Source organism: Carettochelys insculpta, chromosome 31, assembly GCF_033958435.1.
Source record: "Carettochelys insculpta isolate YL-2023 chromosome 31, ASM3395843v1, whole genome shotgun sequence".
Lineage (NCBI taxonomy): Eukaryota > Metazoa > Chordata > Testudines > Carettochelyidae > Carettochelys > Carettochelys insculpta.
Genome location: NC_134167.1, coordinates 10,568,529 through 10,594,072, shown reverse-complemented (window position 1 = coordinate 10,594,072; position 25,544 = coordinate 10,568,529). Strand labels below are relative to the sequence as shown.

General features: G+C 44.6%; 1 protein-coding gene across 17 annotated transcripts in view; it reads left to right on the top strand.

Moving 5' to 3' along the window:
* The first annotated feature begins 2,316 nt into the window (after positions 1 to 2,316).
* The window catches only part of AAK1 (AP2 associated kinase 1), a 107,451-nt gene continuing 84,223 nt past the window's right edge, over positions 2,317 to 25,544 (top strand). For 14 of the 17 annotated variants that reach the window (XR_012642995.1, XM_074982048.1, XM_074982046.1 and 11 more), the window contains exons 1-2: positions 2,353 to 2,469; positions 2,753 to 3,107. Coding sequence is in view for 15 of the 17 variants with exons in the window: in XM_074982048.1 (XP_074838149.1) it covers positions 2,945 to 3,107 (163 nt within the window). In the remaining 2 variants the exon portion in view is untranslated. The other 3 variants (XM_074982037.1, XM_074982041.1, XM_074982042.1) reach the window with 3 other exon arrangements.

The window sequence follows — 25,544 nt, the reverse complement described above, 5'->3', positions numbered from 1 at the left end:
CTGCATGTTTTTTAACAATCTCTTGATTCCTAAGCCAGACTTGTGATTTTTGAAGCATGATTCATGAGTTTCGCATGCATTGGACCGACAAGCTGGTTGCCCGTGAGGGGCTCATTTGAAATAGACAAGACTAGCAAAGGGGTCCAGCATGGAAGCAAGCTTGAGAGCTCCAGTCTTAAATCCCTTATGCACAAATGGGCATTTCAGCTGTGTAAGGACAGCAGGCCCAATCCTGAACACAGCTGATCACCCAGCAATCAGCACTTTGCAAGGCTGAGTCCACGGCAAAGTTCTTCAAGCATCTTGTTTTGTGTGGGGGTGGGGGAAGAGGACAAAGTCGCCTCTCATATATAGGTGAGACAAGGGGATCTTGTGGTCCCTTCTGGCCTTCAACTCTATGATTCTACGTAAAAGAAATGATAGAATGAAAGGTTTTATTGCAGCTAATGTTTAAAACAAACCAAAGGGAAAATTTAAGAAGATAAAGGGTGGGGGTTCTGGGGGTCAAGATAGGGTAAAGGGGGAAAGGGCAAACAAACAAAGTTTAAAAGGCCAGAAGATGTAGGTGGCTGTGGGGGGTGGTATTGAAATCTTAGTTCATAAATGTCTTCAGGGGCATCACCCATAAGGGAAAGCGGAGTCTGAAAGTCTGTCATAGATCAGAAGTCCATGGGTGAAGCGCACCCTGCAATGGGGTCTGTTCTACAGACACCTGGAAAAGGGAAACCCCAGCAAGCATAGTCCATCAACTAAAATAAGCCAATGCTTCCCCTGAATCCGGCCCTTGTTATCTGTCTGCCTTGTCCATCCGCCTTGTCTGTCCTCATCCCTTGTCGTCCAGGTTTAGGTAGTGGCTATTAGTCTGTAAATGTCCATGTGGGGGCCACCCATAATGCAAAGCAGAATATTACATAATCAGTTTTGCCAATTCCAAACATTGATAAACCAGCTTTCTGAAAAGGGATTGGCTTAAAAATCACAGGATTAAAAATTATATCTATATTATGTATATTTGCCTCTGAGCTTGTGGGCACAATTAAGTCATGCTTTCATGCTCTTCTTTGCCTGTCCAGAGGTGAGGATTAAAAAAAGTGTGTGTGTGTGTGTGTGTGTGTGTGTGTGTGAGAGAGAGAGAGAGAGAGAGAGATTCTCTCCTAATCACACACTCCCGGGAGCAGCATTTCCTGTAAACTGTGCACTTGTGCGGCTGCTCAGGAGAGAATCAAATGCCACCCAGCTGATTAGCAGAGTGTCCCCAGCTAGTTTTTTATTTCTATGGGTGGTGCACAGTCACGTATGCCTGGGTGCACATAAAAAACTTATTCTGTGCCTGGGTGGAAAAAATCCACATGTAGATGGAAAATATTAGAGGAAACATTGCCCATGAGTAGAGGTTTTATGATACCCCAGCATACCCTGAGACTCATGAGCAAGCCATGCACTGCTGAATAGTTATGACTGTTACAGTGAAATTCGTTTTAGAAAAGCACAGCTAATGCAAACAGCTCACATGGCTAAGGCACAGTCCTGCTTTCACAGTTCTAACAGAGCCTATTTGTTTTGCTTCAGTGGCTGGCTGACCGTGTAAGGAGGCTGGGAATATAAATCCTATAAATCAGGAGGGGGATGTCAGCAAAACAGATTCACTGCGGAAGAGGGAACTAGGTGACCTCTCCAGATCGCTTCCACTCCCATGGTTCTGGATGCTGTGCTCTGCTGGCCAGAACGCTCTCCCAGCAGCTTCCATGGGAGACAGAGAAACTACAACTCCCAGGCTCCTTTGCTGACAGCCTGGCAGGGAAGGAGAGGAGAGACACTTGCTTTATACTAATTTGTTAATCAAACCCATCAGCCTGCCTCTCAGGCTCCATCCCCTCAGCCGCCCAGCCCAGGGAGCGCTGAACAAGGCTGACAACTATCCCCCCCCCTCCAGTGCCTCCTGGGAATTGTAGTCCGACTCCCTGCACAGCTGGCTTGAGCTACTACCTTGAGTACTACCTCTCCCAGAATGTCATGCGACTGAGGGCTGTTGCAGTTTAAAAAAAAACATGTTCGTTTCCTGCCCTGCTGCGTTAATGCTGGATCTGAGCCACCACCAGTCCCACTTCCTTCCCACCAGTCCACCCCCCGCACGCCGCAGCTGAAAGATCGGGGGTGCAGAATAGTAGTGGGGATGAAGGGGTTAAAAAGAAAAGCTGTGGGGAGGGCAGGGGAGGGGAAATCACCCAGGCACCATCTCCCCACTCCACCCACCCTCATTGAAGCAGGGACTTCCTGTGACAGTTCATTTCCTGGTTGGCTGGAGCTGGAGCAGGGGGGAGGGCTGGAGTAAGCTCAGCTTGTAATGGTCTCTGGTTATCAGCTGCTGGTAGCCTTCCTCAGTGGCAATGTTACCCTATAACAATGTTCCATCCAGGGCTCCTCGAGAGGCTGCAGCAATGATAACATTGGGGCCAGGCTGTTAGCTGGGTAGGTCCAGCCTTATTGTAGGAAAGGGCTGGGACAGCTGCCCCTGGAGCTCCTAGGTGTGTGTGTGTGGGGGGGCGGTTTAGATGGAATTAGCTGCCCTGGAAGAGGTAATCAACTGCTTGTAATGCTGTGGGTGATTCAGAGCAAGGTTTTGTAGGTTTCTATTTAGGAGAATGGTGGGAGCACCTGACAAGATTTTATTTATTTATTTTTTCTAGGACATGGCTGATTTTTAAAGTGTTTGTAATTGTTTGTCCCTCTTTGTTTTACATGGTTATTACAGGTCTAAATCTTACAAGCTCTGCCTGCCAGGAGGAGGAAAAAAAAAAGCATCTGCCCTATTTCAAACAAACAAACAAACAAAAATCCCCCCTGGGAGTGGATTATTTTTATTGGCTGGAATCAAGAAGGGGAGAAAAATTTGGACCTCAGAAAACGTCACCTTTAAATAGAACACAGTTTTCTCTCTGGAGAGATGAAGAAGTTTTTTGACTCTCGTCGAGAGCTGGGAGGGTCTGGCCCTGGTTCTGGTACCAGTGGCGGAAGCAGCAGCAGCAGCGGACCAGGGAGTGGGTACATTGGCAGGGTGTTCCATATTGGGAGACACCAGGTGACCGTGGATGAAGTGCTGGCTGAAGGTAAGGTTGCCATGTCTTTATTTTTTCTTTTTGTGAGCTGTTCCATTAACTATGCACAGAGTCTTTGGCCTTTCTGTAAGCATCCTTCTCCCCCTTTGGAAATTTCATTGCCCTGAAGGGGTTTATGATCTGATAGCTTCTTCAGCTGATCGTTTTTCATTTTCTCAGATATGTACATCAGTTGCAGTGGGAGGGTAGTGCTATGTGTGGTTTTGTTTTGTTTTTTTAAGAAATCCAAATGGAGAATAAAAACAGTGACAGCTGGATTTTTCCTAGCTTGAAACTCAGAATGCTTTATAAGCAAAAATCATGGTATATTGTAGTGTGGGGAGGAGGAGGGGAACATGTACTATAAACTGTCAAAGCAGTGGTCTTCTAACTTTATTTAGTGTGCTTCCTTCTTACCCTTCGTCATCAGGGGCGGTGGGGTGGGGGTGACTGACTGGACTAAATTTCCCCCAACATTTTATAGTGCATATTTTGCAGAAGGTGTAAGGAAAACAGCTGGTGGTGGTGTGGGATTGTTAGTGTGTGGGGGCCTACTGCAAAGGGAAGAGGAATCTACATGATATGTGCTGGCTGTAAAGTGCTTTAAATGAGGGGAGGAAAAAAACCCCACAGGAAGGGTTGGATATCCTATAGAAGCTTCTAAATTGAATGTGAAGTGTATACAGTGTAGAGAACTGGCAGAGTGTGTGTACAAATGATGGTTTTATCTGGAGCACTGCTGCTGTAACTAGAATTTTACATGTCATGTGGTTTGGGCACTAACAGCATCTTCTGCATGCTTCTCACTGGTAACCTTACCCTCGACCTTCAGAATAACACTGTTACTTCACTTAGATCTACTCACAGTCCCTCCTTTGCACAGCAGCCTCTGAATTTTCAGTCAGTGCAGTGTTTTGTTAATTGCACGGGGCTCTGCAAATGGATTGCCTGCTATAGGCCAGGGTTAATTGTAAGCAGGTAGCTGGCGCATCAGAACTGAGTAGTGGGGAGGGCCTATACCAGCTCAGAGAGCCTGGGAAGGAAGGGGCAGTGTATTTCCCTAGGTCCTTTCTTCTTTTTTAATTATTTTCACTGAGGGGGTGTGCGAAATCTTTCTGAGCATCTTTTCAAGGCCTGATGGGTTTTACTTCCTAGTGGGGGGTGGAAGGGGTTGGTTGACTAACATGCTGATCCTGGTGAGTGCTGAGTGCGATATGCAGAGGAGGCAAACAACACATAAACTAGTAGCAATGGTGGTGGTTATTTTGCTTGGCGAGGTACTGACCTTAAATATATGGTATGTAACTGTCTTGGCCTTAAAGGAACATGCCCTGCTGGTAGTAAGAGCCCAGGATCTAGGCTACCAGCTGGTCTTGGGGTCATCACACACCTGCCTTAAAACTTGCACTCTCACTTCATCCCTGTAACACAGTAAAAATAGACTTCTTTGTGGATGAAGAATTTCTACCCAAGGTTCTGACAGCAGCATGAAGAAAGCTTCCACGTTCTTGGGACCAGTCCTGATGAGCCCCTCATAAAACATGTGCATTTTGGTTAACCTGTGCTCATGCTTAAGAGGGCTGGGGTGATGGGGAGGAAGGATTTGCCCCTTGCTGTGCTATCCTCCTGCTGGAGCTCCTTTGTGAATGAGTGTCTGTGCTGAGCAGGGGTAAGTGTTAAGGACTCATGGGTTCTAAGCCTGCATCCAAACATGGCTGACTGGTTATAGGGGTGGGATTGGGACAGAGGTTGGGACTCCTGGTTCTGATTCTGCCATCAACCTGCTTGCACAAATAGCAGGGCACAGTGAATCCTGTAAAATAGGCCTGATTTATGCCTTGCAGTGTGGCCACACGGATGTGAGAGGAGCTATGTCTGTTCTTCTGTTAGATGCTGGTACCAGGGTCCCTTCCCTCAAATGGACCCATTGCTACAACTTGCCAAAAATTCTTATGGGTTCTATGGGCATTGCCCACTCAGTGCATGTCTGAAAGGTAGTGCTGTTAACCAGCCCACATAACAGGGCGCTGGGCTAGTGGTGGCCTGTGGAATCAAACACTGGGGTGGGGAATGGAGGAGAGACCCTCTCTATGATACAGCCAAGGAAATGGGAGGCAGTGTAGATTAAACATGCTGTAGCTTCAGATTTTTCCTACCTAACATTATGGCATTCCATGTGCCACTGCAATGCTCAGTCAGGGGTGTTAAGTGTGTTGCATTGGCAGTGCTAGGGATCTGGAGAACAGCCTAGCAACTCAGGCCTTCGGTTGGTGCAGTCTGAATCCATCTTGGATGAAAATGTGGTTTGCACTGATAAATTATTCTGTGCCTGCTGGTTTGGCAATTATGAGGGACTGAACCAAGAACCCTTGTCCTCCTCTGCTGGAGGAAGAGACCTATTAAGTGGCACTTTGCAAGTGGAGGTGAAGGAAGATGTTGCTGGGTAAGAAGACAGCCCTCCTCTGTTCCTTGCATAACTAGAGGTGTTCGAGTTGATAGGCTGCCATGAGGCACAGGAAGTCAGAAACAAACTGGATTGTTGCAAAATCGATCTGAGAATTGTAGCCTGAAATAATGGATGCTGGGATGCATGCACGTGCCTTGCAAAATCCGAGGAACTAGTTCAACCAATGCTGTTGGAACTGAAGTGGCAAGGGACTTCTTTCTGCCTAGTGGGATTTTTAGTCTTTTCCCCCCCTGGGTCCTGCAGAGGATGGCTTATCCCTGGCTCAGAGAGGGATTCTGGAAGAGCCAGTATTTTTTTGGAATGTGCCTAGCGGCAGATACTTCCAAAACTGTCACCTTCCCCACCACACCCTGTGCATGGATTCTCTTGTGAACCACCATAAAAGTAGGTGTGTTCTTCTCTCTATACAGATTTCATTTGGATGCTCATTTTCCTGTAATAAAGTGTGTGTGTTTAATTTGGGACTAAAATGGGATGATACAATTGGATTATGTTAGCAGAGTACTAATACAGATACCTCTCGATTCTGTGGCTAAAGTGAATTTAGTGGGTGACTTTTTCCACTCACTGTCTGAACAGCCATCTTCCTTTCATCCACCTCAGGTGTAGGGCCCAGTTCTTAAAGAGACTTTTTTTCTTACCAAAGTTTAGAAACCATTACTATCTTTCTGGAATCCTTCCAGGCCAGGGCTTAAAAACAGTGGGGTCAGAATGCCTTTCCTAAAGTTGATGAGGGTTTTTGGTTTTGTTTTGTTTTGGCCATTGATATTCAGGAAGCCAGGATGGATCACAAATTATATCTAATGAGCTGAAGGAGTCTCACTGAGATCCTTTTCCTGATAGCAGGCTACTAGAGTTGGGTGCAGTTCATCTCAATTTCTAAAACTTGAGCTAGAAGCCCTGGAGTTGTTGGCTATGATGGGAGGGACAGGGTTGGGAGGATAGAAACAGGTTTTAAAGGGAGTAGCAGAGAGTCTTGGGAAGGAGTTCATAAGACACACATCTGTGCTATTTGTGCCTCAGACTGCTTCATCGTCCTGCTTGATGGCTTGTTACCAAGTGCCATATTCTGCACTGCTACTCCATGTAACCCCAGAATCTTCAGGGGGTGTAACTGAAGGCTGAATAAGGCCAGAGATGTGAAATGCATATTGGTAGTTTCATGTCTCTGTAGCTAACCTCCAACTTTTCTTTGTCTGCTTTTAGTCTAACTTTAAAGTTAGGAGCAAAATTTTTCCCTTTGCATGTTCACCTGCCTTTTAATACATCTGTGTTCATTTATTTTTTGCTTTTGAAAGCTGATTTTATGGAAACATGCTACTGGAGGCCTTAGCTTAACAGCTTTTGGGCTCCTGACTCAAATTTTGCAGCCATTTTTTCTGAGTGCGTATGATGTTAACTGAAAAAGATCTATGTATACTCTGGTGAAGAAAACCTGGCATTCAGCAATTATGGAACATAATACCTGCGGAAATATGCCGTTGCAACTGAGTGCAAGCCTTGTACTATACTAGATCTTGGAGAAACTAACCCTGCAAATGGATATTTTGTTACTCCTTTCGTTACAGCTTTTAAACATGGCAAACTTTTGTAACTTCTCAGGTTGTGCTAATAGCATGGATTGTACTTAGGCAGCTCAGACAACCTGTTTTGTATGAAATTTTGAAGGCTTCAGTAGGAGTCCAAGTGAAGCCCAATTTTTTTATTCTTGGTGCCACATATTTATTGGCCTCTATGAGTTAACTTTGTACCAAATGTCTTGCATTTAGAACTAGCTGAATGTGGACGTTTCTGGCCTTGAAACTCATTGTTGTATCTGCTTGAAATGGGGCACATGTCTGTTTTTGTATTTGTGCTTTATAGGATGGGGCAGTGGCTGGGCAGTATTTTAGTGATCAGCCTTTTGAACTTTGATATCATGAGCTAGAAACTTGTGACACACAGCACATTCTTAAGAGATGGGTGATGTTTTGTGTCTTTCCTCCCCTTTCCCCCCAGGCACGAAGGAACTACATAACTCTAGTGAATATGTAACTGCAGGAGCTTGGGGAATCTCAAGTGGCTTGTTGAATAACTTTCACAAGAGCCTAAATTTTGATTTGCTTTTAGCACAATTTGCTGTGGCCACTGGCACATATCCGTTGTCCCTAGATACAATCAGGGTGTTAGGGGAGGTGCAAATGGACTGAACTGCAGAAGGATTTCTAATTTTCTGAGCTTGTTTGAATTCTGTTCCTTTTAGCTTATATAGTACCTACCCATGTGGGGACTCTTTCGTAGCTGAGGCTATTTAGTGCTGTGTAATACACATGATTAGATGCTCATTGAATAGGGGCAGGATAAACTTTCCCGTATAGCTCCCCCTTCTGAGCTACAACAGTGTGCCCCTTCATCTGGGAAGACCCCTTCGAAGGGCAAGGTGGTACAGTAACTTGCTCTATTCAGTTCTTGGCCTTTGCCTTACCACGGTGTTGTTTCCTCCATTCTCGGGGTGAGAGAGGACTGTGGCGCGGACATCTGGCCTGGATGGAAAACCTTTAACTCAAATGCCTTAGGCCAGCTGACAGAATCACTCTTGGAAACGGTGGAGCTGGGCTTGGTTTGAAATGGTAGCCTACAAATGCAAGGCTCTGCATCCCATTACTGATCTTCTGTGCTGGGACTGCCCCACCTTCCCTTTCTCACCTGGGTAAGACAGACTGCCCTTGTGATGCTGCTATCTTTTAAGTAACAGCGATGATGTGGGTGGAGACACTTGTACAGTGTACAGCTTCGCATGCACATATTGTTTCCATGTTGCAGGCATACCATTGTATTTGACCATGGCTAAGGAGGGGGTCCAACCAGCTCAGGTGCAGTACAGGAACATTGGGGCTGGAAAGTGGGTCTGTGTTAAGTGGGATTTTTCCAGTCCCCCTGTATCACTGGCTCAACTGTACAAAGTGGGGGACCTGACCCTGAGCCCTTCCCAGAACTCAGTCAACAATGAGGTTTTAGAGCAGAGGTTGCATGGGGTTGGAACACAGAGCAAAATGTCTTTTCTTAACATAACTTGAAAGAAGAACCTCCTCTTGCATAAGTCTCAGCACCAGTTGGAGGGGGTAAGTTTGGTTTAGCAGGTGGACTGCAATTCAGAAATCCCAGCTGCCAATTCACTGCAGAGCTTTCGGGGGTGTTGGCTAACCAATTGGCCTCGTTTTACAGATGGGTAGATCCGGTCTGACAATGCTTGCCTGCCCAGATGGGTGTTGTGAGGCATAATGAATATTTGTAATGAGCCTGCGTATGTTTGATTAAAGGGTTTACATAAGTACAAGCACTGATTCAAACTGAGCCTTTACTCATAGTGGAAGGTGACAGAATAAATAACTTGACCGGCATAACATGAGCTCATTGTTGCGTGGGGACAAATCTTGCAGCTATGTGCAAAAACCCTATTGACTTTGGAGATTTGGGTTAGCTGCTGCAATTGTTTGGGGGTGCTAAAGGGAAGAACAGTATGACCTGACGAGGTAGCAGCTTCTTTCTTCTGATATTGGCAGTGCGACCTAGGGAAGCAGTGGCAAGGTCAGTGGGGAAGCCAGTTCCATGAGTGACTCTAGCATATCTCTGTGATTCTCAGACTTGCTGCCCACCCCTTGTGGTCTCCCCTGACCCTCTTCTATGGCAGGCATGGCAGTGGTGATAACCTGCTCATTAGATTTGTGTGTGGCCCACGAGACAGTCTGTTTACCTTTGCCCATGCACAGGGCTGCCAGATTCTGCAGGCTTTCATCTGTGTATTTTTTCCTACTGGTATTACTAAAGTGACATGCCCATAAAGCAAGGGCCCATGAGGTGAAGTGTGTGGTGATTGGACACAGTGTTGACCATGAGAGCCCTGTGCTCCCTCTGCAGCCAATCAAAATGCTGCTATGGTCCAATTGGCAAACGCTGCAAATTCTAGGCATGCAAGCACAATTAGCAAATTACCTAATCCCAGGAGGCCATCTTGGTTACAACAACCATGCGGCACACTGAGATGAAGGAGGGCTACTCATGCACCCCACTCACTAGCTTAGTTTGCCCTTCACTGCTTTAGATCTGTGTTAAACTTTTTGAAACTGCAGAACACAAACAATAATAATTTATGTGCACCACCTATGAAAATATTCTTCAAAAATGGTTGTCAGACCCAAAACAAACCAGCAACATGTACAGCAAAAACAAAATGAAGCAATTTTACCAGGTATCAAAGCAATGAAGAAGTAACATTGGATCTCATTTCAATAAGGGATAATATTAACCATCGGTGTATTTTTCTAAACGCCCATGGCACACCTGTGAGTTGTTCACAGACCACCAGTGTTCTGCACAACAAAGTTTAAGAAACACTGCTTTAGTTGAAGTATGAGACACATTACTAGCTGAATTCAATATGACAATTGGAAACTGTGGTCGACTGCTACGGCTGTCTATGCAGAAGAAGGTTGGCAGGAGCGTTCCTCTCATCGACCTTCCTTAGTGGGAGTTCCTGGGTTGACTTTGACCCCAGAAAGTGCCATTTTGCACATGCACAAAACAAAATCGTGGGAGATCGACCCTGAATGGTCAGTCTTCTATGGTAGTGTGGCTGTATGCTTAAGCTCAAAAGTCCCTGTCACTCTTGTGTATGAGCACTTTGAGAATGCTGTTAAAGGCCACCTCCCTACATGCCTACAAGGCAGTGGAATATTATCTCCAGATGCACAGAGCCTGTGATGTTGCTTAACGTTGCACAAGGAATCAGTGCTTAAGTCAGAAATCAAAGCTAGGCTTCTTGAATCTTTATCCAGGCCTTCTCCACAAGACCATCCTTCTTCCCTGGTTCTCTTGGTTTGACTGTGGACCATGGAGCGGAAGCCACTGGTGTACCTTGCAGGAGCCAGAGCCTTCTGCAACTGACTTCCAGCTGAAATGCTTCTTAGCATAATAACAGTATTGGACTAATCTCCTCTAGAATAACATGCTCTTTAGCAGCTTCAAATCACTGAAGAACCAATTAAAAGTACCAGTGATGAGAATGAGCATGTAGGTGAAAAGCAGCTGCTGAGAGCTCTTCACCCTTTGCACTCCATTTACATGTGCTTTTGTGCTTGAATGTAATATTAAGCTGAGGAAACCTGGCTGGGGAGATGGAATCCCCTGTCTTCATTTCTTTTATCCAGATGAGTATACTGAAAGTAATAGGCTTTCATTCTTATTTGGACAGAGAACAGGCTGGTCATACCACCTGGTCAGATGCAGGCAGCACTGACTCCAAAGTAGGATCACTGGTCAGTGGGACAGGATTTCTTGAAGGCCAGAAGGGATCATTGTGATTCCAGTCTGACTTCCCACATACTATAGCCAAGGAACTGGCCACCCTGGTTGATTAAGTTGTGTGGCTTTGGTTTGTTTTTTACTGGTCAAAGCACAGGCTAAGCTACAGTAGCAAGAAGTGACCCAGTGGTACTTCAGGTTGAACATGTCCAGTCCAGTACCCTCAGGACCTCACCAGTGCTGGATGAAAGAATTTGCTGGACCACGGGACATCAAGATTGTCTAGCATGTTACCAATGCTTCCACTGCTTACTGGGCTCTTAGAAACCATTAAGGACCAGTGCTGTTTTTGCCAGTACTGAGTACCGGCATCTCGACAGCCTCAGCCATGGGATTGGGTGGGAAGTGGGTGGGGAGCCAGCTGAGTACTGGTTCCTCTATTTTTACAAAAAAAAGCACTGTTTAGGGGTAAATTACAGGTAAATAACAGCACAAGGCACTGTGAGAGCCAGGACTGGTGGCTGTAAACAAACTTTATGGGACCATGGGAGACTTGGCCACACTCATAAAGAATTCTTCCAGCGAACTAAAATCATGCCTGCTTGTGCATGTTGCCTGGTGAGGGAGCTCTGGATTAGAGAGGTTCAACCTGTAGCTAAATAGACTGTCATCCCAAAGCTTTTGAAATCCAGAGTACCCCAGGCTCTGAGGAGCTTCACTCCTACTTGCCTTTAGTGTAAAAAAAAAAAAAAAAAAAAAAAAAGTCTTGTTTGTGTCTGTTGTATTTCGGCTCCCTGAGACCAACAGCGTCTGGTGACATAGAAAGCTGCGTTATGTATTATGCTCTAATTTTGGAGTAGCAGAAGGCACATGCTTGCCCCCTTGAATGTTTCCTCTGTAGTATCCAGCCCCTATCACTGGTCACACATGGAAATCACCAGCTAAGCTGTCCCTGAAGAGGCAGTATAGACACAACTCCAGTTATACAGTTCAAGAGCAGATCCTTTATTTGCATAGCATTGACAACAGTTACAATGAAACAGTCCTAAAATTAAGGTTTAAGAGAGTGAGTAAGAATAACAGGTTGCATATAAAAGGATCACACACCGTACTGTCTAAACTTAACTTCTAACAAGCTCAGCCCTGGTCTAATGAAATCTCTCGCCCAAATGTTTTCTACAGTGTTTTCAACCAAACCTGGTTAATAGACCCCCATTTTTCACCACAGTAATCGCACTGCTAGATTACTCCTTAGGGGCAGGGTAAAGTGGCATTCTTTTTGCCTGCTACTTATCTTCCCAAAGTGGATTGTTTCTGCACTCTAGAGCCAGGATGGCCCCAAAGACCGTCTTCGTTGTCTTCTGATCCTTCTTGGTACTCCAGGTGCAGATTTGGCTGCCATTGTGTTGACTTAAAATCTTAATTTTCATTTGACAGAGAGGGTCACAAATTATCTCAAGTTTAGAAGAAATGTTTGTCAGCTCTGCCTGGGACACAGCCTTTAAAAGTACACGGACACTTTCTTGAATATCCTCCGTACATTCCACCATGTAATTATGAAGACCAGTGTAATCGTGGCTTGCATATGATTCTTTATGGATAAGTATTATACCAGCAATGGGACTGGTGTAGTGAGTTTGTCAGGAGTAAATTACATCAAATAAATAATGATCCCTTTGCTGGGTGGCACCAAGAAGCCTCTGGCATATTTAGGAGAGGGAGAAAAAAAAACCTTCCATCATAAGAATGACACTCATAACACTCACAACTCCCTTTCTTCCATCGCCTCCATTGATAACCTCGTCCGCACTTTCCGAACTGACCCCATAAGGGCATAGGTCCCAGAGATTCCATTTAAAGAAAGATGTGGAGAAGGTCCAGAGAAGAGCAACAAGAGTGATTAAATGGCCAGAGAACATGAGCTGTGAGGGAAGACTGAAAGAACTGGTCTTTGTTTAGCTTTAGAAAAGAGAAGATTTAGAGGGGATATGATAGCAGTTTTCAAGTACCTAAGAGGGTTACAAGGAGGAGGGGGAAAAAATTGTTCTCCTGGGCCTTTGAGGATAGGACAAGGAGAAATGGGCTTAAACTGCAGCAAGGGAGGCTTAGGTTGGACTTTAGGAAAACTTCCTAACTGTCAGGGTGGTTAAAAACTAGAATAAATTACCTAGGGAGGTTGTGGAATCTCCATCGCTGGCGATTTTTAAGAGTAGGTTAGATAGACACCTATCGGGGATGGGCTGGATGGTGCTTGGGCCTGCCATGAGGGCAAAGGACTGGACGCAATGTCCTCTCGAGGTCCCTTCTAGTTCTAGTGTTCTATGATTTTATCCACTAGGGATGTCCATGTTTTATATGAAAGGCACTCTGATACTCTGAAATGTGGCAGTATAAAAGGCTAAGATAAATCTACTGAGATTTCTTTTTCCCCCTTTCTTTGACTTCCGGGGGCACGTGCTTTCCCAAAGAAACGCTGAACAAGACCCTTAATGCTTTGAATCCCTCTGCCCTGATGTCAGCAGTACACATATAAACTTTTAGCATCTGTTCATATTCACTGGAACGCCTAACTTCGACTCCAGATTCTAATTCTCTCCCTGAGTGTGGATATATTCCTTCACTGCTCTGCCTCCAACTGCCCCCTTGCAATGGTGATAAGTTTTATACTTTCTGTGAGTGTCTAGAGAATGTATTACTGACAGCTTGAAAGTGCTTTGAAAGCAGAAAGCCCTGATATTCTTTCTGAACTGTAACTGCTGCCCCAGAGAATTAAATGGGTCTGTGGTATAAAGAACGTTTGACTGGTACCATGTGAGACATAGGGAAGTGTTGCTCAAAAGTCAACCCTGAGTTATCTGAACTGCTCATGAAACCATCACAAGTGATCTGTCAAGGCGTGTCGGTCTGTATTTATCTATACAGCAAGAGTGCTTCTGGAATATCCAGCAGTGCTGTATATAGAGACAAATGAGTTGGAAGCGTGTGATTGCCTTTCTTCTTGGGGGGCCATTGACAGAGTGACATTTCCTTACAGAAAAGGACAGGAGTCAGAAGAGGCAGGCAGAAAGAGGCAGGAATGATTTAGTCCAGGTCTACACTAGGTCAAAAAGTCGTTTGTTTTTTTAAGGGGGACAACTCCAGCCCCGACAGTTGCATAGCTAGAGTCAAAGTATCATAGATGGGTTTTCATAGAATCATAGAACACTAGGACTGGAAGGGACCTCGAGAGGCCATGGAGTCCAGCCCCCTGCCCCAATGGCAGGACCAAGTACTGTCTAAACCATCCCTGATAGACATCTATCTAACCTGTTCTTAAATATCTCCAGTGATGGAGAGTCCACAACCTCTTTTGGCAATTTATTCCTCTGTTTGACCACCCTGACAGTTAGGAACTTTTTCCTAATGTCCAACCTAAACCTCCCTTGCTGCAGTTTAAGCCCATTGCCTCTTGTTCTGTCCTCATGGGCCAAGAAGAACAAGTTTTCTCCCTCGTCCTTATGACACCCTTTTAGATACCTGAAAACCACCGTTTCCCCTCAATCTTCTCTTTTCCAAACTAAAGAAGCCCAGTTCTTTCAGACTTTCTTCATAGGTCACATTCTCTAGACCTTTAATCATTCTTGTTGCTCTTTTCTGGACCCCCTCTAGTTTCTCCACATCTTTCTTGAACTGCGGTGCCCAGAACTGAACACAATACTCCAGCTGAGGCCTAACCACCGCAGAGCAGAGCGGAAGAATGACTTCTCGTGTCTTGTTCACAACAAACCTGTTAATGCATCCTAGAATCATGTTTGCTTTTTTTGCAACAGCATCACACTGTTGACTCATTTAGCTTGTGGTCCACTATAACCCCTAGATCCCTTTCTGCTGTGGTCATTCCTAGACAGTCTCTCCCCATTCTGTATGTGTGAAACTGATTGATTGTTCCTTCCCAAGTGGAGCACTTTGCATTTGTCCTTATTAAACTTCATCCTGTTTACCTCAGACCATTTCTCCAATTTATCCAGATCATTTTGAGTTTTGACCCTGTCCTCCAAAGCAGTTGCAACCCCTCCCAGCTTGGTATCATCTGCAAACTTAATAACCCTACTCTCTATGCCGATATCTTGTTTGTTTGTTTATGTGTTTATTTATTTTGTGTTTTACTGCTGTCCCCACAGTGGGAGGTCAATGGGAGAAACTCTTTCATTGACCTCCCTTAGTCCTGGCTACGGTACCGGGGCTCATGGTAGAGCCCTGATGGTTCAGTTTTTAGCATGGCCTCATTAGCCATGCTAATTTGAACCCCAGAAGATGGACCACCACTGTGTTGAACCTCTAAGTATAGACGTACCCTTAGTGGTTATGGCACAGCATAGGGATAACTGGGTCCAGTTCCCCCCCAGTTGCAGACTCTCTGATCTTGTGCCATTCTCCAGGGGCCATTATTTTAAATGGTTTAGCTGCCTAAGATGTTTTTGTGAGATTTCAGCAGCCTAGAGGTACCTAAATTCCCCAGAAGCAAATGAGTTAAGAGCTGTTGGAAAACATTCCACTAAGTGCCTAGCCAACCACATGGTGAAAAATCAGCCGTGTCCCAAACAGCTGTGATTTAAACTAGAGGGTCTCGCACCGGGGGAGCAGCTATGGAATGAAATGGCATGAGAAGGTTGGGGGCTTTTTAGGTGGGAGATGTCTTTACCCACCGTAATGAATAATGAGCAAAGCTGATTCCTTCAGATCTTGCAGGTCCCTGGATGGCACTATGCATTTTGGTGAATTTCTGTGACTCTCACCTAGCACTACACCTCTGTAAAGGAATCCGTTTGCTACAGGGCGCTGTGCACGCTCGATTGTGAGCATTGGATCATTGGCTCTGTTTGAATCAGTACCTAACTCTTTCAGTGCGGAATTTTGTGATGGGGTTTTCCCCTTTTAAATTGGCGTATATGTCAGACCTCGCTCCCTGGGAGCACAGAATGGAGGGGCAGCTCAGTTTTGGTGACAGTAGTGAACAAACAAGGAATCGTCCCTGGTGGCAAGCTGAGCTGGCAAGTCCATTCAGTCTCCACAATCATCTGGTACATTTCAAGTTCTCCATAGGCTGGGACCCACGTACATCAGGCCAGGCTCATAGGAGGCATGTTGCTTGCCGTGGTTTGGAAGAGCAGCTGGTGATGGAGTGGTGGTTGGGGTCACTTGGATGATGAACAGGTCATGGAGATGCCTGGATGCAGCTCAGTAGCTGCTGGGAGGCCAGACATTTTGGCTGAAGGTTGGATCCCTCCTTGTGGTTTCTAAGCCTTCCCTTTTGGTTGCAGTATTTTCCCCTCCTATGCCAATTCAGCAAAAGTAAAGTCTTGATTTTTATGGACCCCAGTTTAGCAGACTTTGGAAACAATGGATGTCTGCCAGCCTCTACATGCTCCTCCCACCAGGGGTGGGGTACGCACGTTGGCAGATGGCACTCGCATATGCATCCCATTCCTGGTAGGAGGAGTGTGTGGTGGCTCCAGCCATGCGGCTGTAGGATTGACAACTCCAGCTGCAGCAGTGGACTTTGGCAACTTCTCTGGTGGTAGTGGCTGCTTTTGAGTTGTGGGCATTTTTGGGGGTTGAGGAGCTTGGTGGAGATGGGTGGGCCATCAGACCTCTATTTAACAGACTATTGGCTTTAATGGACGCTCCTCCCCCCATTAGTCTGTTCAATCGAGGGTTTACTGTGCCCGTTTCTCGTGCAGTGGCCTCTGAACCTCCAGCTGCCAACATGGCCCTGTTGTGCTCGGCACAGTACAAACAGATGCAACACAGTTCCCACCCCCAGGAGTTGGTAGGCAAAACAGACAACAGAAGAAGGATGGGAGGAAGGAAGGATTATTAACCCTGTTATTTTTTTTTACAGATGAGGAACTGAGACCTAGAGATGCAGTTGCTTGCCCAAGTCACAGTGGTAGTCTGTGACAGAGCTGGGAAATGACCCCAGATCTCCCAAGATATGGTCAGTGCTTTAAAAGCAACACCATCCTTCCCTGTTCCCATGGAAATGTAACATTAGCCTTTAATATCAAAGAGCACCTTAACACTCCCTCCTTGCTGGGTTCTGGTTCAGAAACATGCTTCTATAAATGCAAAGCATGATCATCTTGTCTTCTTTGATCCACACCCTCAATGGCTAAAAATGTTAAACGTTCTTTAAACACAGGCTGTGATTTTCCAAGTAATCATGTAACAGACTTTGAAGCTGAGTGTCTACACACACCCCTACTTGGAAGTTAAACTTTGAAGTAGGGTACTACTCCATTCCTGGGAATGGAGTAAGGACTCCGAAGTTGAGCTCCCTGTCTTCAAAGTAAGGGAAAACGTGTGTAGACTCTGCAGGCTACTTCAAAGTTAGTTCCTAGTGTAGATGCACTCTAACAGAATAAAACAAAACAGCAGTCATGTAGCACGTAAAAGACAGACAAAATAATTTATTAGGTGATGAGCTTTCGTGGGACAGTCCCACTTCTTCAGATCTATAGCATTTTCAGTCCAGACTCAGTTATATAGCACAGAGGTCCAAAAGAAACATATAATATTGCAATAAAAACTTGACCTCTGTGCTATATAACTGGGTCAGGACTGGAAATGCTATAGATCTGATGAAGTGGGTCTGTGCCACAAAAGTTTATCTAATAAATTATTTTGTTTCGCCTTTAAAGTGCTACATGACTGCTGTTTTGTTAGAATACATACTAACATGGCTACCTCTGTTACTACTAACAGAATAAGTTTCACAAGACTTCCACGAGGAACAGGGACTTTATGGATAGGCAAATGCAGTCTCAGGAGATAAAATGACTTGTGCGGGGCTGAGATTAGAACCCAGAAATCTGGATGCTTGGGTTTTAGCCAGAGGTACTTTCCTTGGTTAAAAGAAATGGTGGGTATGTGTTATCTCTTTTTAAAAAAATCATATGTTTTAAACTTTTTGTCCTGTTCAGTTGATGAACTCTTCAGAGCAGTGTGTTTGTGTAGAATCTATTGCACTACCATAATACAGGTTGAACCTCTTGAATCTGTGTCACACTCGTCTGGGATCATCTGTGATCCGACATGATTTTAGTTAGCAGGACGACCACTTATCATGGGTGTGGTTGTGTTTCCTGTGGTCCCATAAAGTTTGTTTCCAGCCCCTGGTCCTGGCTCTCAGTGTTCTGTTCTATTATTTAGCTGTAATTTTCCCCTAAATGTCTTCTAAGAGCCTGGTAAGCAGTGGAAGGGCTCGTAATAATGGTAGATCATACTGACCTTCCATGGCTTGGCAAATTCTCTTGTTCGGCACCAGTTAGGTCCTGAGGGTGTTGGATTAAAGAAGTTCAACCTGTAATCAAAGCTCCTTGCATAATTTAACTTTTCTGCTGCTGCCAGCTGTTTTATGACACATGAATACATTTTCTTCCATAACAAAACTTATGTCATGATTATGATAACACTGAAGCACCACTGAGCATCGTTGGGTGCTAGGCCTTGCGCAACAAAAACAAAACAAAAAGAAAGAAGAAAAGCTATATCTGCACTTGTGGTGATGTGTCCCATATAGGTACTGCCCACTGCCCGGAAAGGCAGGTTGTGTCCACACTGATCACTGTGTGCTATGTAACCACATTTGGCAGCAAGGAGTGGCTCTGCCAGGGCAGAGACTTCAGCGGCAGGCCGCTAAAATTAGATCATTAGGTGTGGGAGGCACTGCTTGGGTATGTAGAGAACTGCGTAGTTGATAGACACTGAAGGGGGAGGGGATTCAGGCATGGAGGGCAATTTACTTGCCTAAGCTGTGTCTCCCTGTCTACCCTACTTCTGTCCGTGCTAGCTGGGCGTGTACACTGCACTTCCTGAAGTATAGATGTGTCCCGGGAGAATATCCCTGCCCTGAGAGATTAACATGGACATGATGAGGTGTCTTGCTGAAGTAACACTTGCAGTGCAGATGGGTTGCAAAGCCTGAGGTAAACTTTTATTGTATGCAAATGCTTGTTTGCAAGGCAAGAAGGCATTTTAAACTTTCCTGTGGGTTACTTTGTTGTCTTTTTTTCGTCAGCAGTTCTGGGTTTTTTTCCATAATTTCCCTGTCTTTTTCCCCCGCCCCACATGGCATTGAACCTCCAAAGGAGATGTGCTCTCTCTCTCTCTCTCTCTCTCCTGATAATGTTGTTCCTTCCCTCCTCCCCACCCACGAGACAGCATTCTCTGTTGCTTTGCATTGCAGTAAAGGCCTTTTCAGCTGCATCCAGGAGCTGCAGTTACTTGCTGGCCTTGCAGTTTTGCATTATGATCACTCTGAAATAACCCTGGTCCAATCTGCCATTGCTTATTTCACTTGGAGATGAACCAGGCCTCTGGGATGCTGTTAGCCACCGCTTGGAATAATCACAGCTGAACCGTGTTTTTTTTAGAGGGCTCCCTGATTCAGACAAATAGAGGGTTTCCTTTTGATGGTGGGTGTGTAGGGAGCTTTTTAGAGCTGTGTGTGACTAATGGCCTTTTTAACTGTATTAGTCTTGTACTAGTGATCCAAGGAGCGATGTGGTCACAACAGAGAGGGATGGAAGCTGATTTACAAAGTAAAGGAGGAAGAGCAGTGCGCCTTGCTGCACCATTGTAAAAGTTCCATCATCTTCGGGCAGTGCCAGCCTGTCTCTGGCAGGAAAGAATGAAGTAGGGGCACAAGGCTGTGACCTGGAATACGTGCATCAAAAATGTCCCTGGGTGAAAATATAAACGTGTGTTGCCTATAGGGCTGCTCCAATCTAGTCCCCTAACCCCCATCTGTTCGTTTGAATGTTTTCATTGCTACTTGTAACAGAATCTCAAAGGGACCCTCCATGGTCAAGTATATTTCTAGAAGGGCTTGAGGATCTGAGTGTATTCACACAAATGGTGTAACTCACCCCTCTGCAGAGAACTCAGCACCAATGAAGCACTACTTATGCCCTATACCAGGGTACACTGCTGGTAGTCTGCCCAGGGGTGAATTTCACCCACATTTGTCTCAGGATTTGAATATTAATAACATTGTTGCCTCCCTTCCTTATTTTCTCTCTCACTGTTAGTGATTCATTGATCAGCTTTTGGCTTTCTCAAGGGAGCTGACCAGCAGACCAGCATTGCTGGTTCCATGGTGACCTTTTTGCATGCATGTGCAGAATAAATTTTATGTGCACTGAGGCATGTTTCAGTGTGCCCCACCAGTAGCAGAAACAGCCCAGCTGGGGCATGCTGCTAATCAGCCACATGGCATCTGAAGCTCTCCTGAGGAGCAGCACAACTTACAGAGAACCCTTGGCAATATGCAGTTAAATGCCTCAATTCTGTGTAAATGTCCCACGTAAGTCAGTGAAACTTGGCTGCTTTATGCCAGCTGAGGATCTGACCCTCCAACTTTCAAACAATTAGAACTTTTGTTTTAACTGGGCAGATGAAACTCTGTCGCATGTTAAATAGGTGACATGGTTTAATAAATGTGTGCCAACAGGTGTTTAAAGACTAGAAAGTCATCAGTACTTCAGTCAAACCTGGGTGAACAGTGGCTTCTGCTTTCTTGACTCTCTTGCTTAAGATATTCTTAGTGGCAAGCAAGGTCAGGGCTTCAGGCTGTGTTGCAACATCAGAAGTGGTTTTAGACTGGACCTCTGTTTTCTCTTGGCCATGTGGGGTTTGAAGCCCCCCCTTTTTTATGTCTGGCTTCTCGGGCCATGCCAATGTTACTGGGGAGATCGAGCTGCTCAGACTCGATTTTGTGGGGTTAGTTTCACACCCCTGGTAGGGATGTGTGAAAGTGACCTGTCGGGAGTTGACAGTTGGGGAGGTCAACAGGAGAAACTCTCCCCTCGACCTTCTTTAGTGAGGATGGCCAGGTAAGTCGATACTAGCTACGCAATTGCTGGAGTTAGAATTATGTATCTGCAGTCAACTTACCTGCCTACTGTAGACTAAGCCTCACTCAGGGGATTGCACAATTGGACTCTGTTCTCCATTATAGGATTTGATTGCAAAGCTTATTGCAAAGGTGAGACTCTCCTCCTGCTAACTCATTTGATGGGAAGTTCTCTTACACACTTCTTGTGACCTGCATCAGGGCTCCTCTGGCTACAGCCCAAAGGAAGTACAGAGACCATTGTCTTGCTCTTCTCCTTCTGTATGGGTCAGCTGTGTGGGGCCAAACCAGACCTGCATATTCATAAGGAGTTTTAATTATTTAGTCAGGCTGACCTGGCTAGTGTGAGAGCTAAAACTGGGCAAAGAAACTCTAGCTTTGTAAGTCACACCCTGGTTGCATCTACGCCGGTAACTTCAGGGAGAGCAACTTCCTGGTTTTAACAGCTGCTGCTACAAGGATGGGTGGCCTTGTAGTTAAGATACTGGACTGGGGCTTAGGAGATGTGTTCTGCCACAGACTATCTGACCTTGGGCAAGTCACTTAAGGTATGTTTATACTGCAGCACTAGTTTAAGTTGCACTAGTACAGCTGCAAAAAGCAGAGCAAATGTGGTGGCACAGGCTTCAGAGGAGGCTGTACAAGTGTGCCAGAGATCCCAGATATTGCTACACTGCTAGTCTGTGATAAAGCCCACACAGCTGCGTTTACAGTGCTGCAGATCTGGGCTGGCATGGATATATCCACCCCTGCTGCAGTCACACCGCCAAGATGCACTATAATATAGATTTACCCTTCAACTCTGTGCCCCACCTTTGAACTGGGTTTAGTAATACTGTACTTTTTTATTGTAAATTTGAGCTATAAACTCCCCGTGATAGGGATTAGCTCCAGATGTCAAATTAGAGTCCAGCCAGACCTCCATCTGGGGCATTTAATTGCTACCACAATGCCCGCAATTAATAATTACAAGAATAACAAGATTCTGTCTTTACACAGCAAAAACAAACCTAACCCCCTGGATTCTGTATTCCTACTTGGAGAGCCTTACTAGCAATGTTCTCTATAATTGCTTCTTTCCATGTGCAGAATAAATTTTCTATGTGCACCAAGGCTTGTGCAGATGTCCACTACCAGTAGAAATAAAAAACCTTGTTCTGGGCACTCTGCTAATCAGCTGGGCAGTATTCAGTCTCTCCTGAGTGGCTGCCTAATGTGTTTAATTTTATTTTTTTAGGGTGATTAGATCATTTCAAACCAACCCAGTGCTTTATCCAGCAGGCCATGCGTGCAGAAAGATTTGGTAATTTGCCCAAGGTCTCATAGGGTCTTAGATCTCTGGAGTCCCTGTCCTTTGCCTTACACACACACACACACACACACAAACACCCATAGCTATTCGGTACCTTCCCGTTGGGCACAGCTCTAATTATATGGCATGAGTTCGGCTTTCCAATAATAGAACTCAACATGTTAAGTTCCCAATAGCACAGATCCTAAGTAGCATGGACTGTTGTTGATAGTTATAACCCTCTGCCACTGATATATTTACAGGGCGAAAGTTAAAATCCAGGATACTGTCTTGCACTCTCTAGGAAAAAAAAAATTAACTCTGAAGGGTAGACTGGGTATAATGTATAGCTCATCTTTCTTGTGCCTCTGGTACTCATTAAATCAAAACTTTAATCTATTTTAATAGTACATCCAGTTACATTTAAGGTTAAGTAATGGAGTTGTATTGCTACTAAAGTTGTTTAATTTTTGAGGGAAGTTGGATTGTAACTGATATTTTATTCAGCATTGTATAAAAACTCAAGGTTTTTCCTGTCTGACTAGTTTTTCTGTTTCTAGATTCAGTATTAAAGATTGAGCAGTCTGTAATGCTTTCCATTTACATTTTAGCATCTGTTTTGTTTTGTTTTTTTCCTGAGATTTGATTTCCCAGTGAGGAATATTGTCATAATATGCCTTCTATCAAAAACTCACCATATACTTCATAAAGGTTCATAAGCATGATCCCCATCTTACCAAGGAGAATGTTACCCTAAGAGACAGAAGTTATGTCTGCACTACAGTTGTTAGTCTGGAAGAAACTATTCCAGAATAATGCATCTACACTACAGGTAAGCCCTGGAACAAGCAAAATTTATTCTGAAATAGGCTCTATTTTGTGTAGACATATTGCTTCCAGGCTCTAATCCGAAATACTATGTCTACATAGCAAAGCTATTTTGGAATAAGCTATTCCAGAATATTTTATTTTGAAATAGTTCCTATTCCCTGTCTACACAGCTCCTATTTTGAAATACCTATTTCAAAATTGGCGCTGTTCCTTGTAGAATGAGGCTTACCAAATTCAAAATAAGCTGGCTGTTATTTCAAAATAGCAGTTATGTTGCATAGATGCTCTCACACAGTTATTTTAGAATAAGGGCTGCCATTCTGAAACAATGTTGCTGTGTAGACACACCCTTAGTGATTTGTCCAAGGTGTCACAGTGTGTCAGGAGCAGAATCCAGACTAGAACCTAGAACTCTGAGATTTCTAATGCTTTGATCAAACGACTGGATCATGTGGTCTTCTGTAAATCTTCTATTTCAAGGTACGGCAATTATCCCATGCTAGTCCTGTCCTGCAGCAATGAAATTGCATAATATGCAGTGAACAAGGCACACTCAGTATGAGGATTAGCAAATGAAATCTCTGCTTTAAAGTGGTCTCAGACAACCTGCAGCTCTTGTGCTTTGCCTGTCAGTTTAAAATATGAGCTACTGGAGGTGTTTTATTGTTGCCCTTCTGCTTATCAGAGATAGCTTTCAGGGGCCTTGCAGTGGGTCACTTTCTGTTTAAGAAATCAGTGAGGCGGCATAAGGCATAGTGTGACTGACTTATCTTGTGTACACAACCCTCCAAATATTCACTATTGCCCTTCAGAGTCAGCTTTTCCTGTGTTGACTTTATGCATATGTACCGAAAGAAAAGCAGTCTTGTAGCATCTTAAAGGCAATTTTATTTATTAAGTAATGAGCTTTTGTGGGTAAAACCCACTGATGAAGTGGGACTTGACCCACAAAAGCTTATTACCTAATAAATAAAATTGTTAGCCTTTAAGGTTCGAGCCACACTACAATGGAAGAAAGACCTGGGGTTTCATTTCATGTGTGTGGGAAATGATGCTCCCAGGTGTCAACGTCAACTCCTGTACTCCTTGCAGGAGGCAAGCAGTAAGGAAGGTCCAACTTCTGCCATGTAGACAGACATGGAATTTGACTGTGGATAAATGTGTTTTATTTATTTATTTTTTTAAAGCTACGCAATTGGTGTAGCTTAATTTCGTATCAGCGGGCAAGTTGTATGTCTAGTGTAGACATAGCCTAAGATGCTATAGGAGTGCTTGGTGTTTTTTTTTGGGAAGCTACAGACTGCCACAGCTACTCTTCTGACTGCATATGTACAGTGTGCCCAGCCACTTGATAGCATGGTGCTGGCTGGAATAATGCAACAAAATCCATTTGGTTTAATGGCTGGATCCTTCCTGCCGCCCTGCTGGTTGTTAAACCAATTAAATTTAGTTCTGTTATTTCAGCAGCAGCAGAGCAGGGTGCTGCAGAGGAATTTTCTCACAGAACCCTTGTTTTCACTTTGTGGAACACCAGGTTCTGCAGAACACCATTTGGGAAACACTGGGCTAGTCTGTAACCTCTTCAGAACGGGGTTTACCTTTCACTAGTGTCTTACAATACTCGGTACTGTGGGGCCATGATCTCAACAGAGAGCCTTTCTGTGCAGTAGTCTTACAGTAAATAGTTTCTCTTTAAACTGTCAAGGATTGTTGCAAGGACTGTAGTGAGTATCTTGTGTCCATGCTGTCGTTCTGTATTATGAAGGTTGTCTGTGTCCTAATGTCAGGTTTTCTAAAAATCAATTTTAATGAACAGTTGTTGGGTCTAGATTTGAACAGCCCCCTGCAGGGTTTACAGCCTAATTATTGCAGCAGTGTCCTAAGGCAGGGGTGCATAAAGTGGGGGGTGGGCCCCTTGGAAGGGGTGTAAAACTGCAGAAGTGGAGTGCAGTACAATCAGTTGCTTGGTCTCTGGCTCATCTAGCTCATTAAAACTGTTGACGTATGTTGCCATTTTTATAGACGTGTGTGCATTTCTACACTGATTCATAAATTTGTTACATTCTATAGACTTCTTTTCTCACACAAGCTGGTTTTTTTTTTTTTTTTTCCCTCACATGAACATATCTGAAATTTCTATCAGTTTAGATTACATTGAACAGATTATGGGGGTAGGGCTGCTAACTGCAGGGGTGAAAGGTGGAGCTTAATGTAAAAAGTTTGCTCGCCCCTGCTCGAAGGTACTAGAATCCAAGGGTGCTTGGCTTACATTGTGTTTTTCTGTGGATGACAATGATTTATTTCAAAGTGCAAAAATAATGAAAAGAAATTCTGGGCTTGGATGGTCTTTCCAGCATTAACACAAGACCATGGTAGGTGCTGGAAACTGGAAATGGCTTCTGATGATGACTCTTAGCCTCACAAAAGCACTTGAAAACATTAGACATATATAAGTCTGGCCCCTAACCACAGCAGCTGATAGCTTAAATTCATGCTGATGACAAAGAAGATCAGAAGGACAGCACTGAAGTGGTACCTTCCCTAAGTCCGTCTTGGAGTGAATTTGTATGCTGTTTTGCCCTGCCTGCTAATGTGGATTCCCATCTCCGCTCTTATACCTGGTAGACTTGACTTTAGCTCACTTCAGCTAGGCCTGGGACATCTAGGACTCTCTTGTTCTGCAGA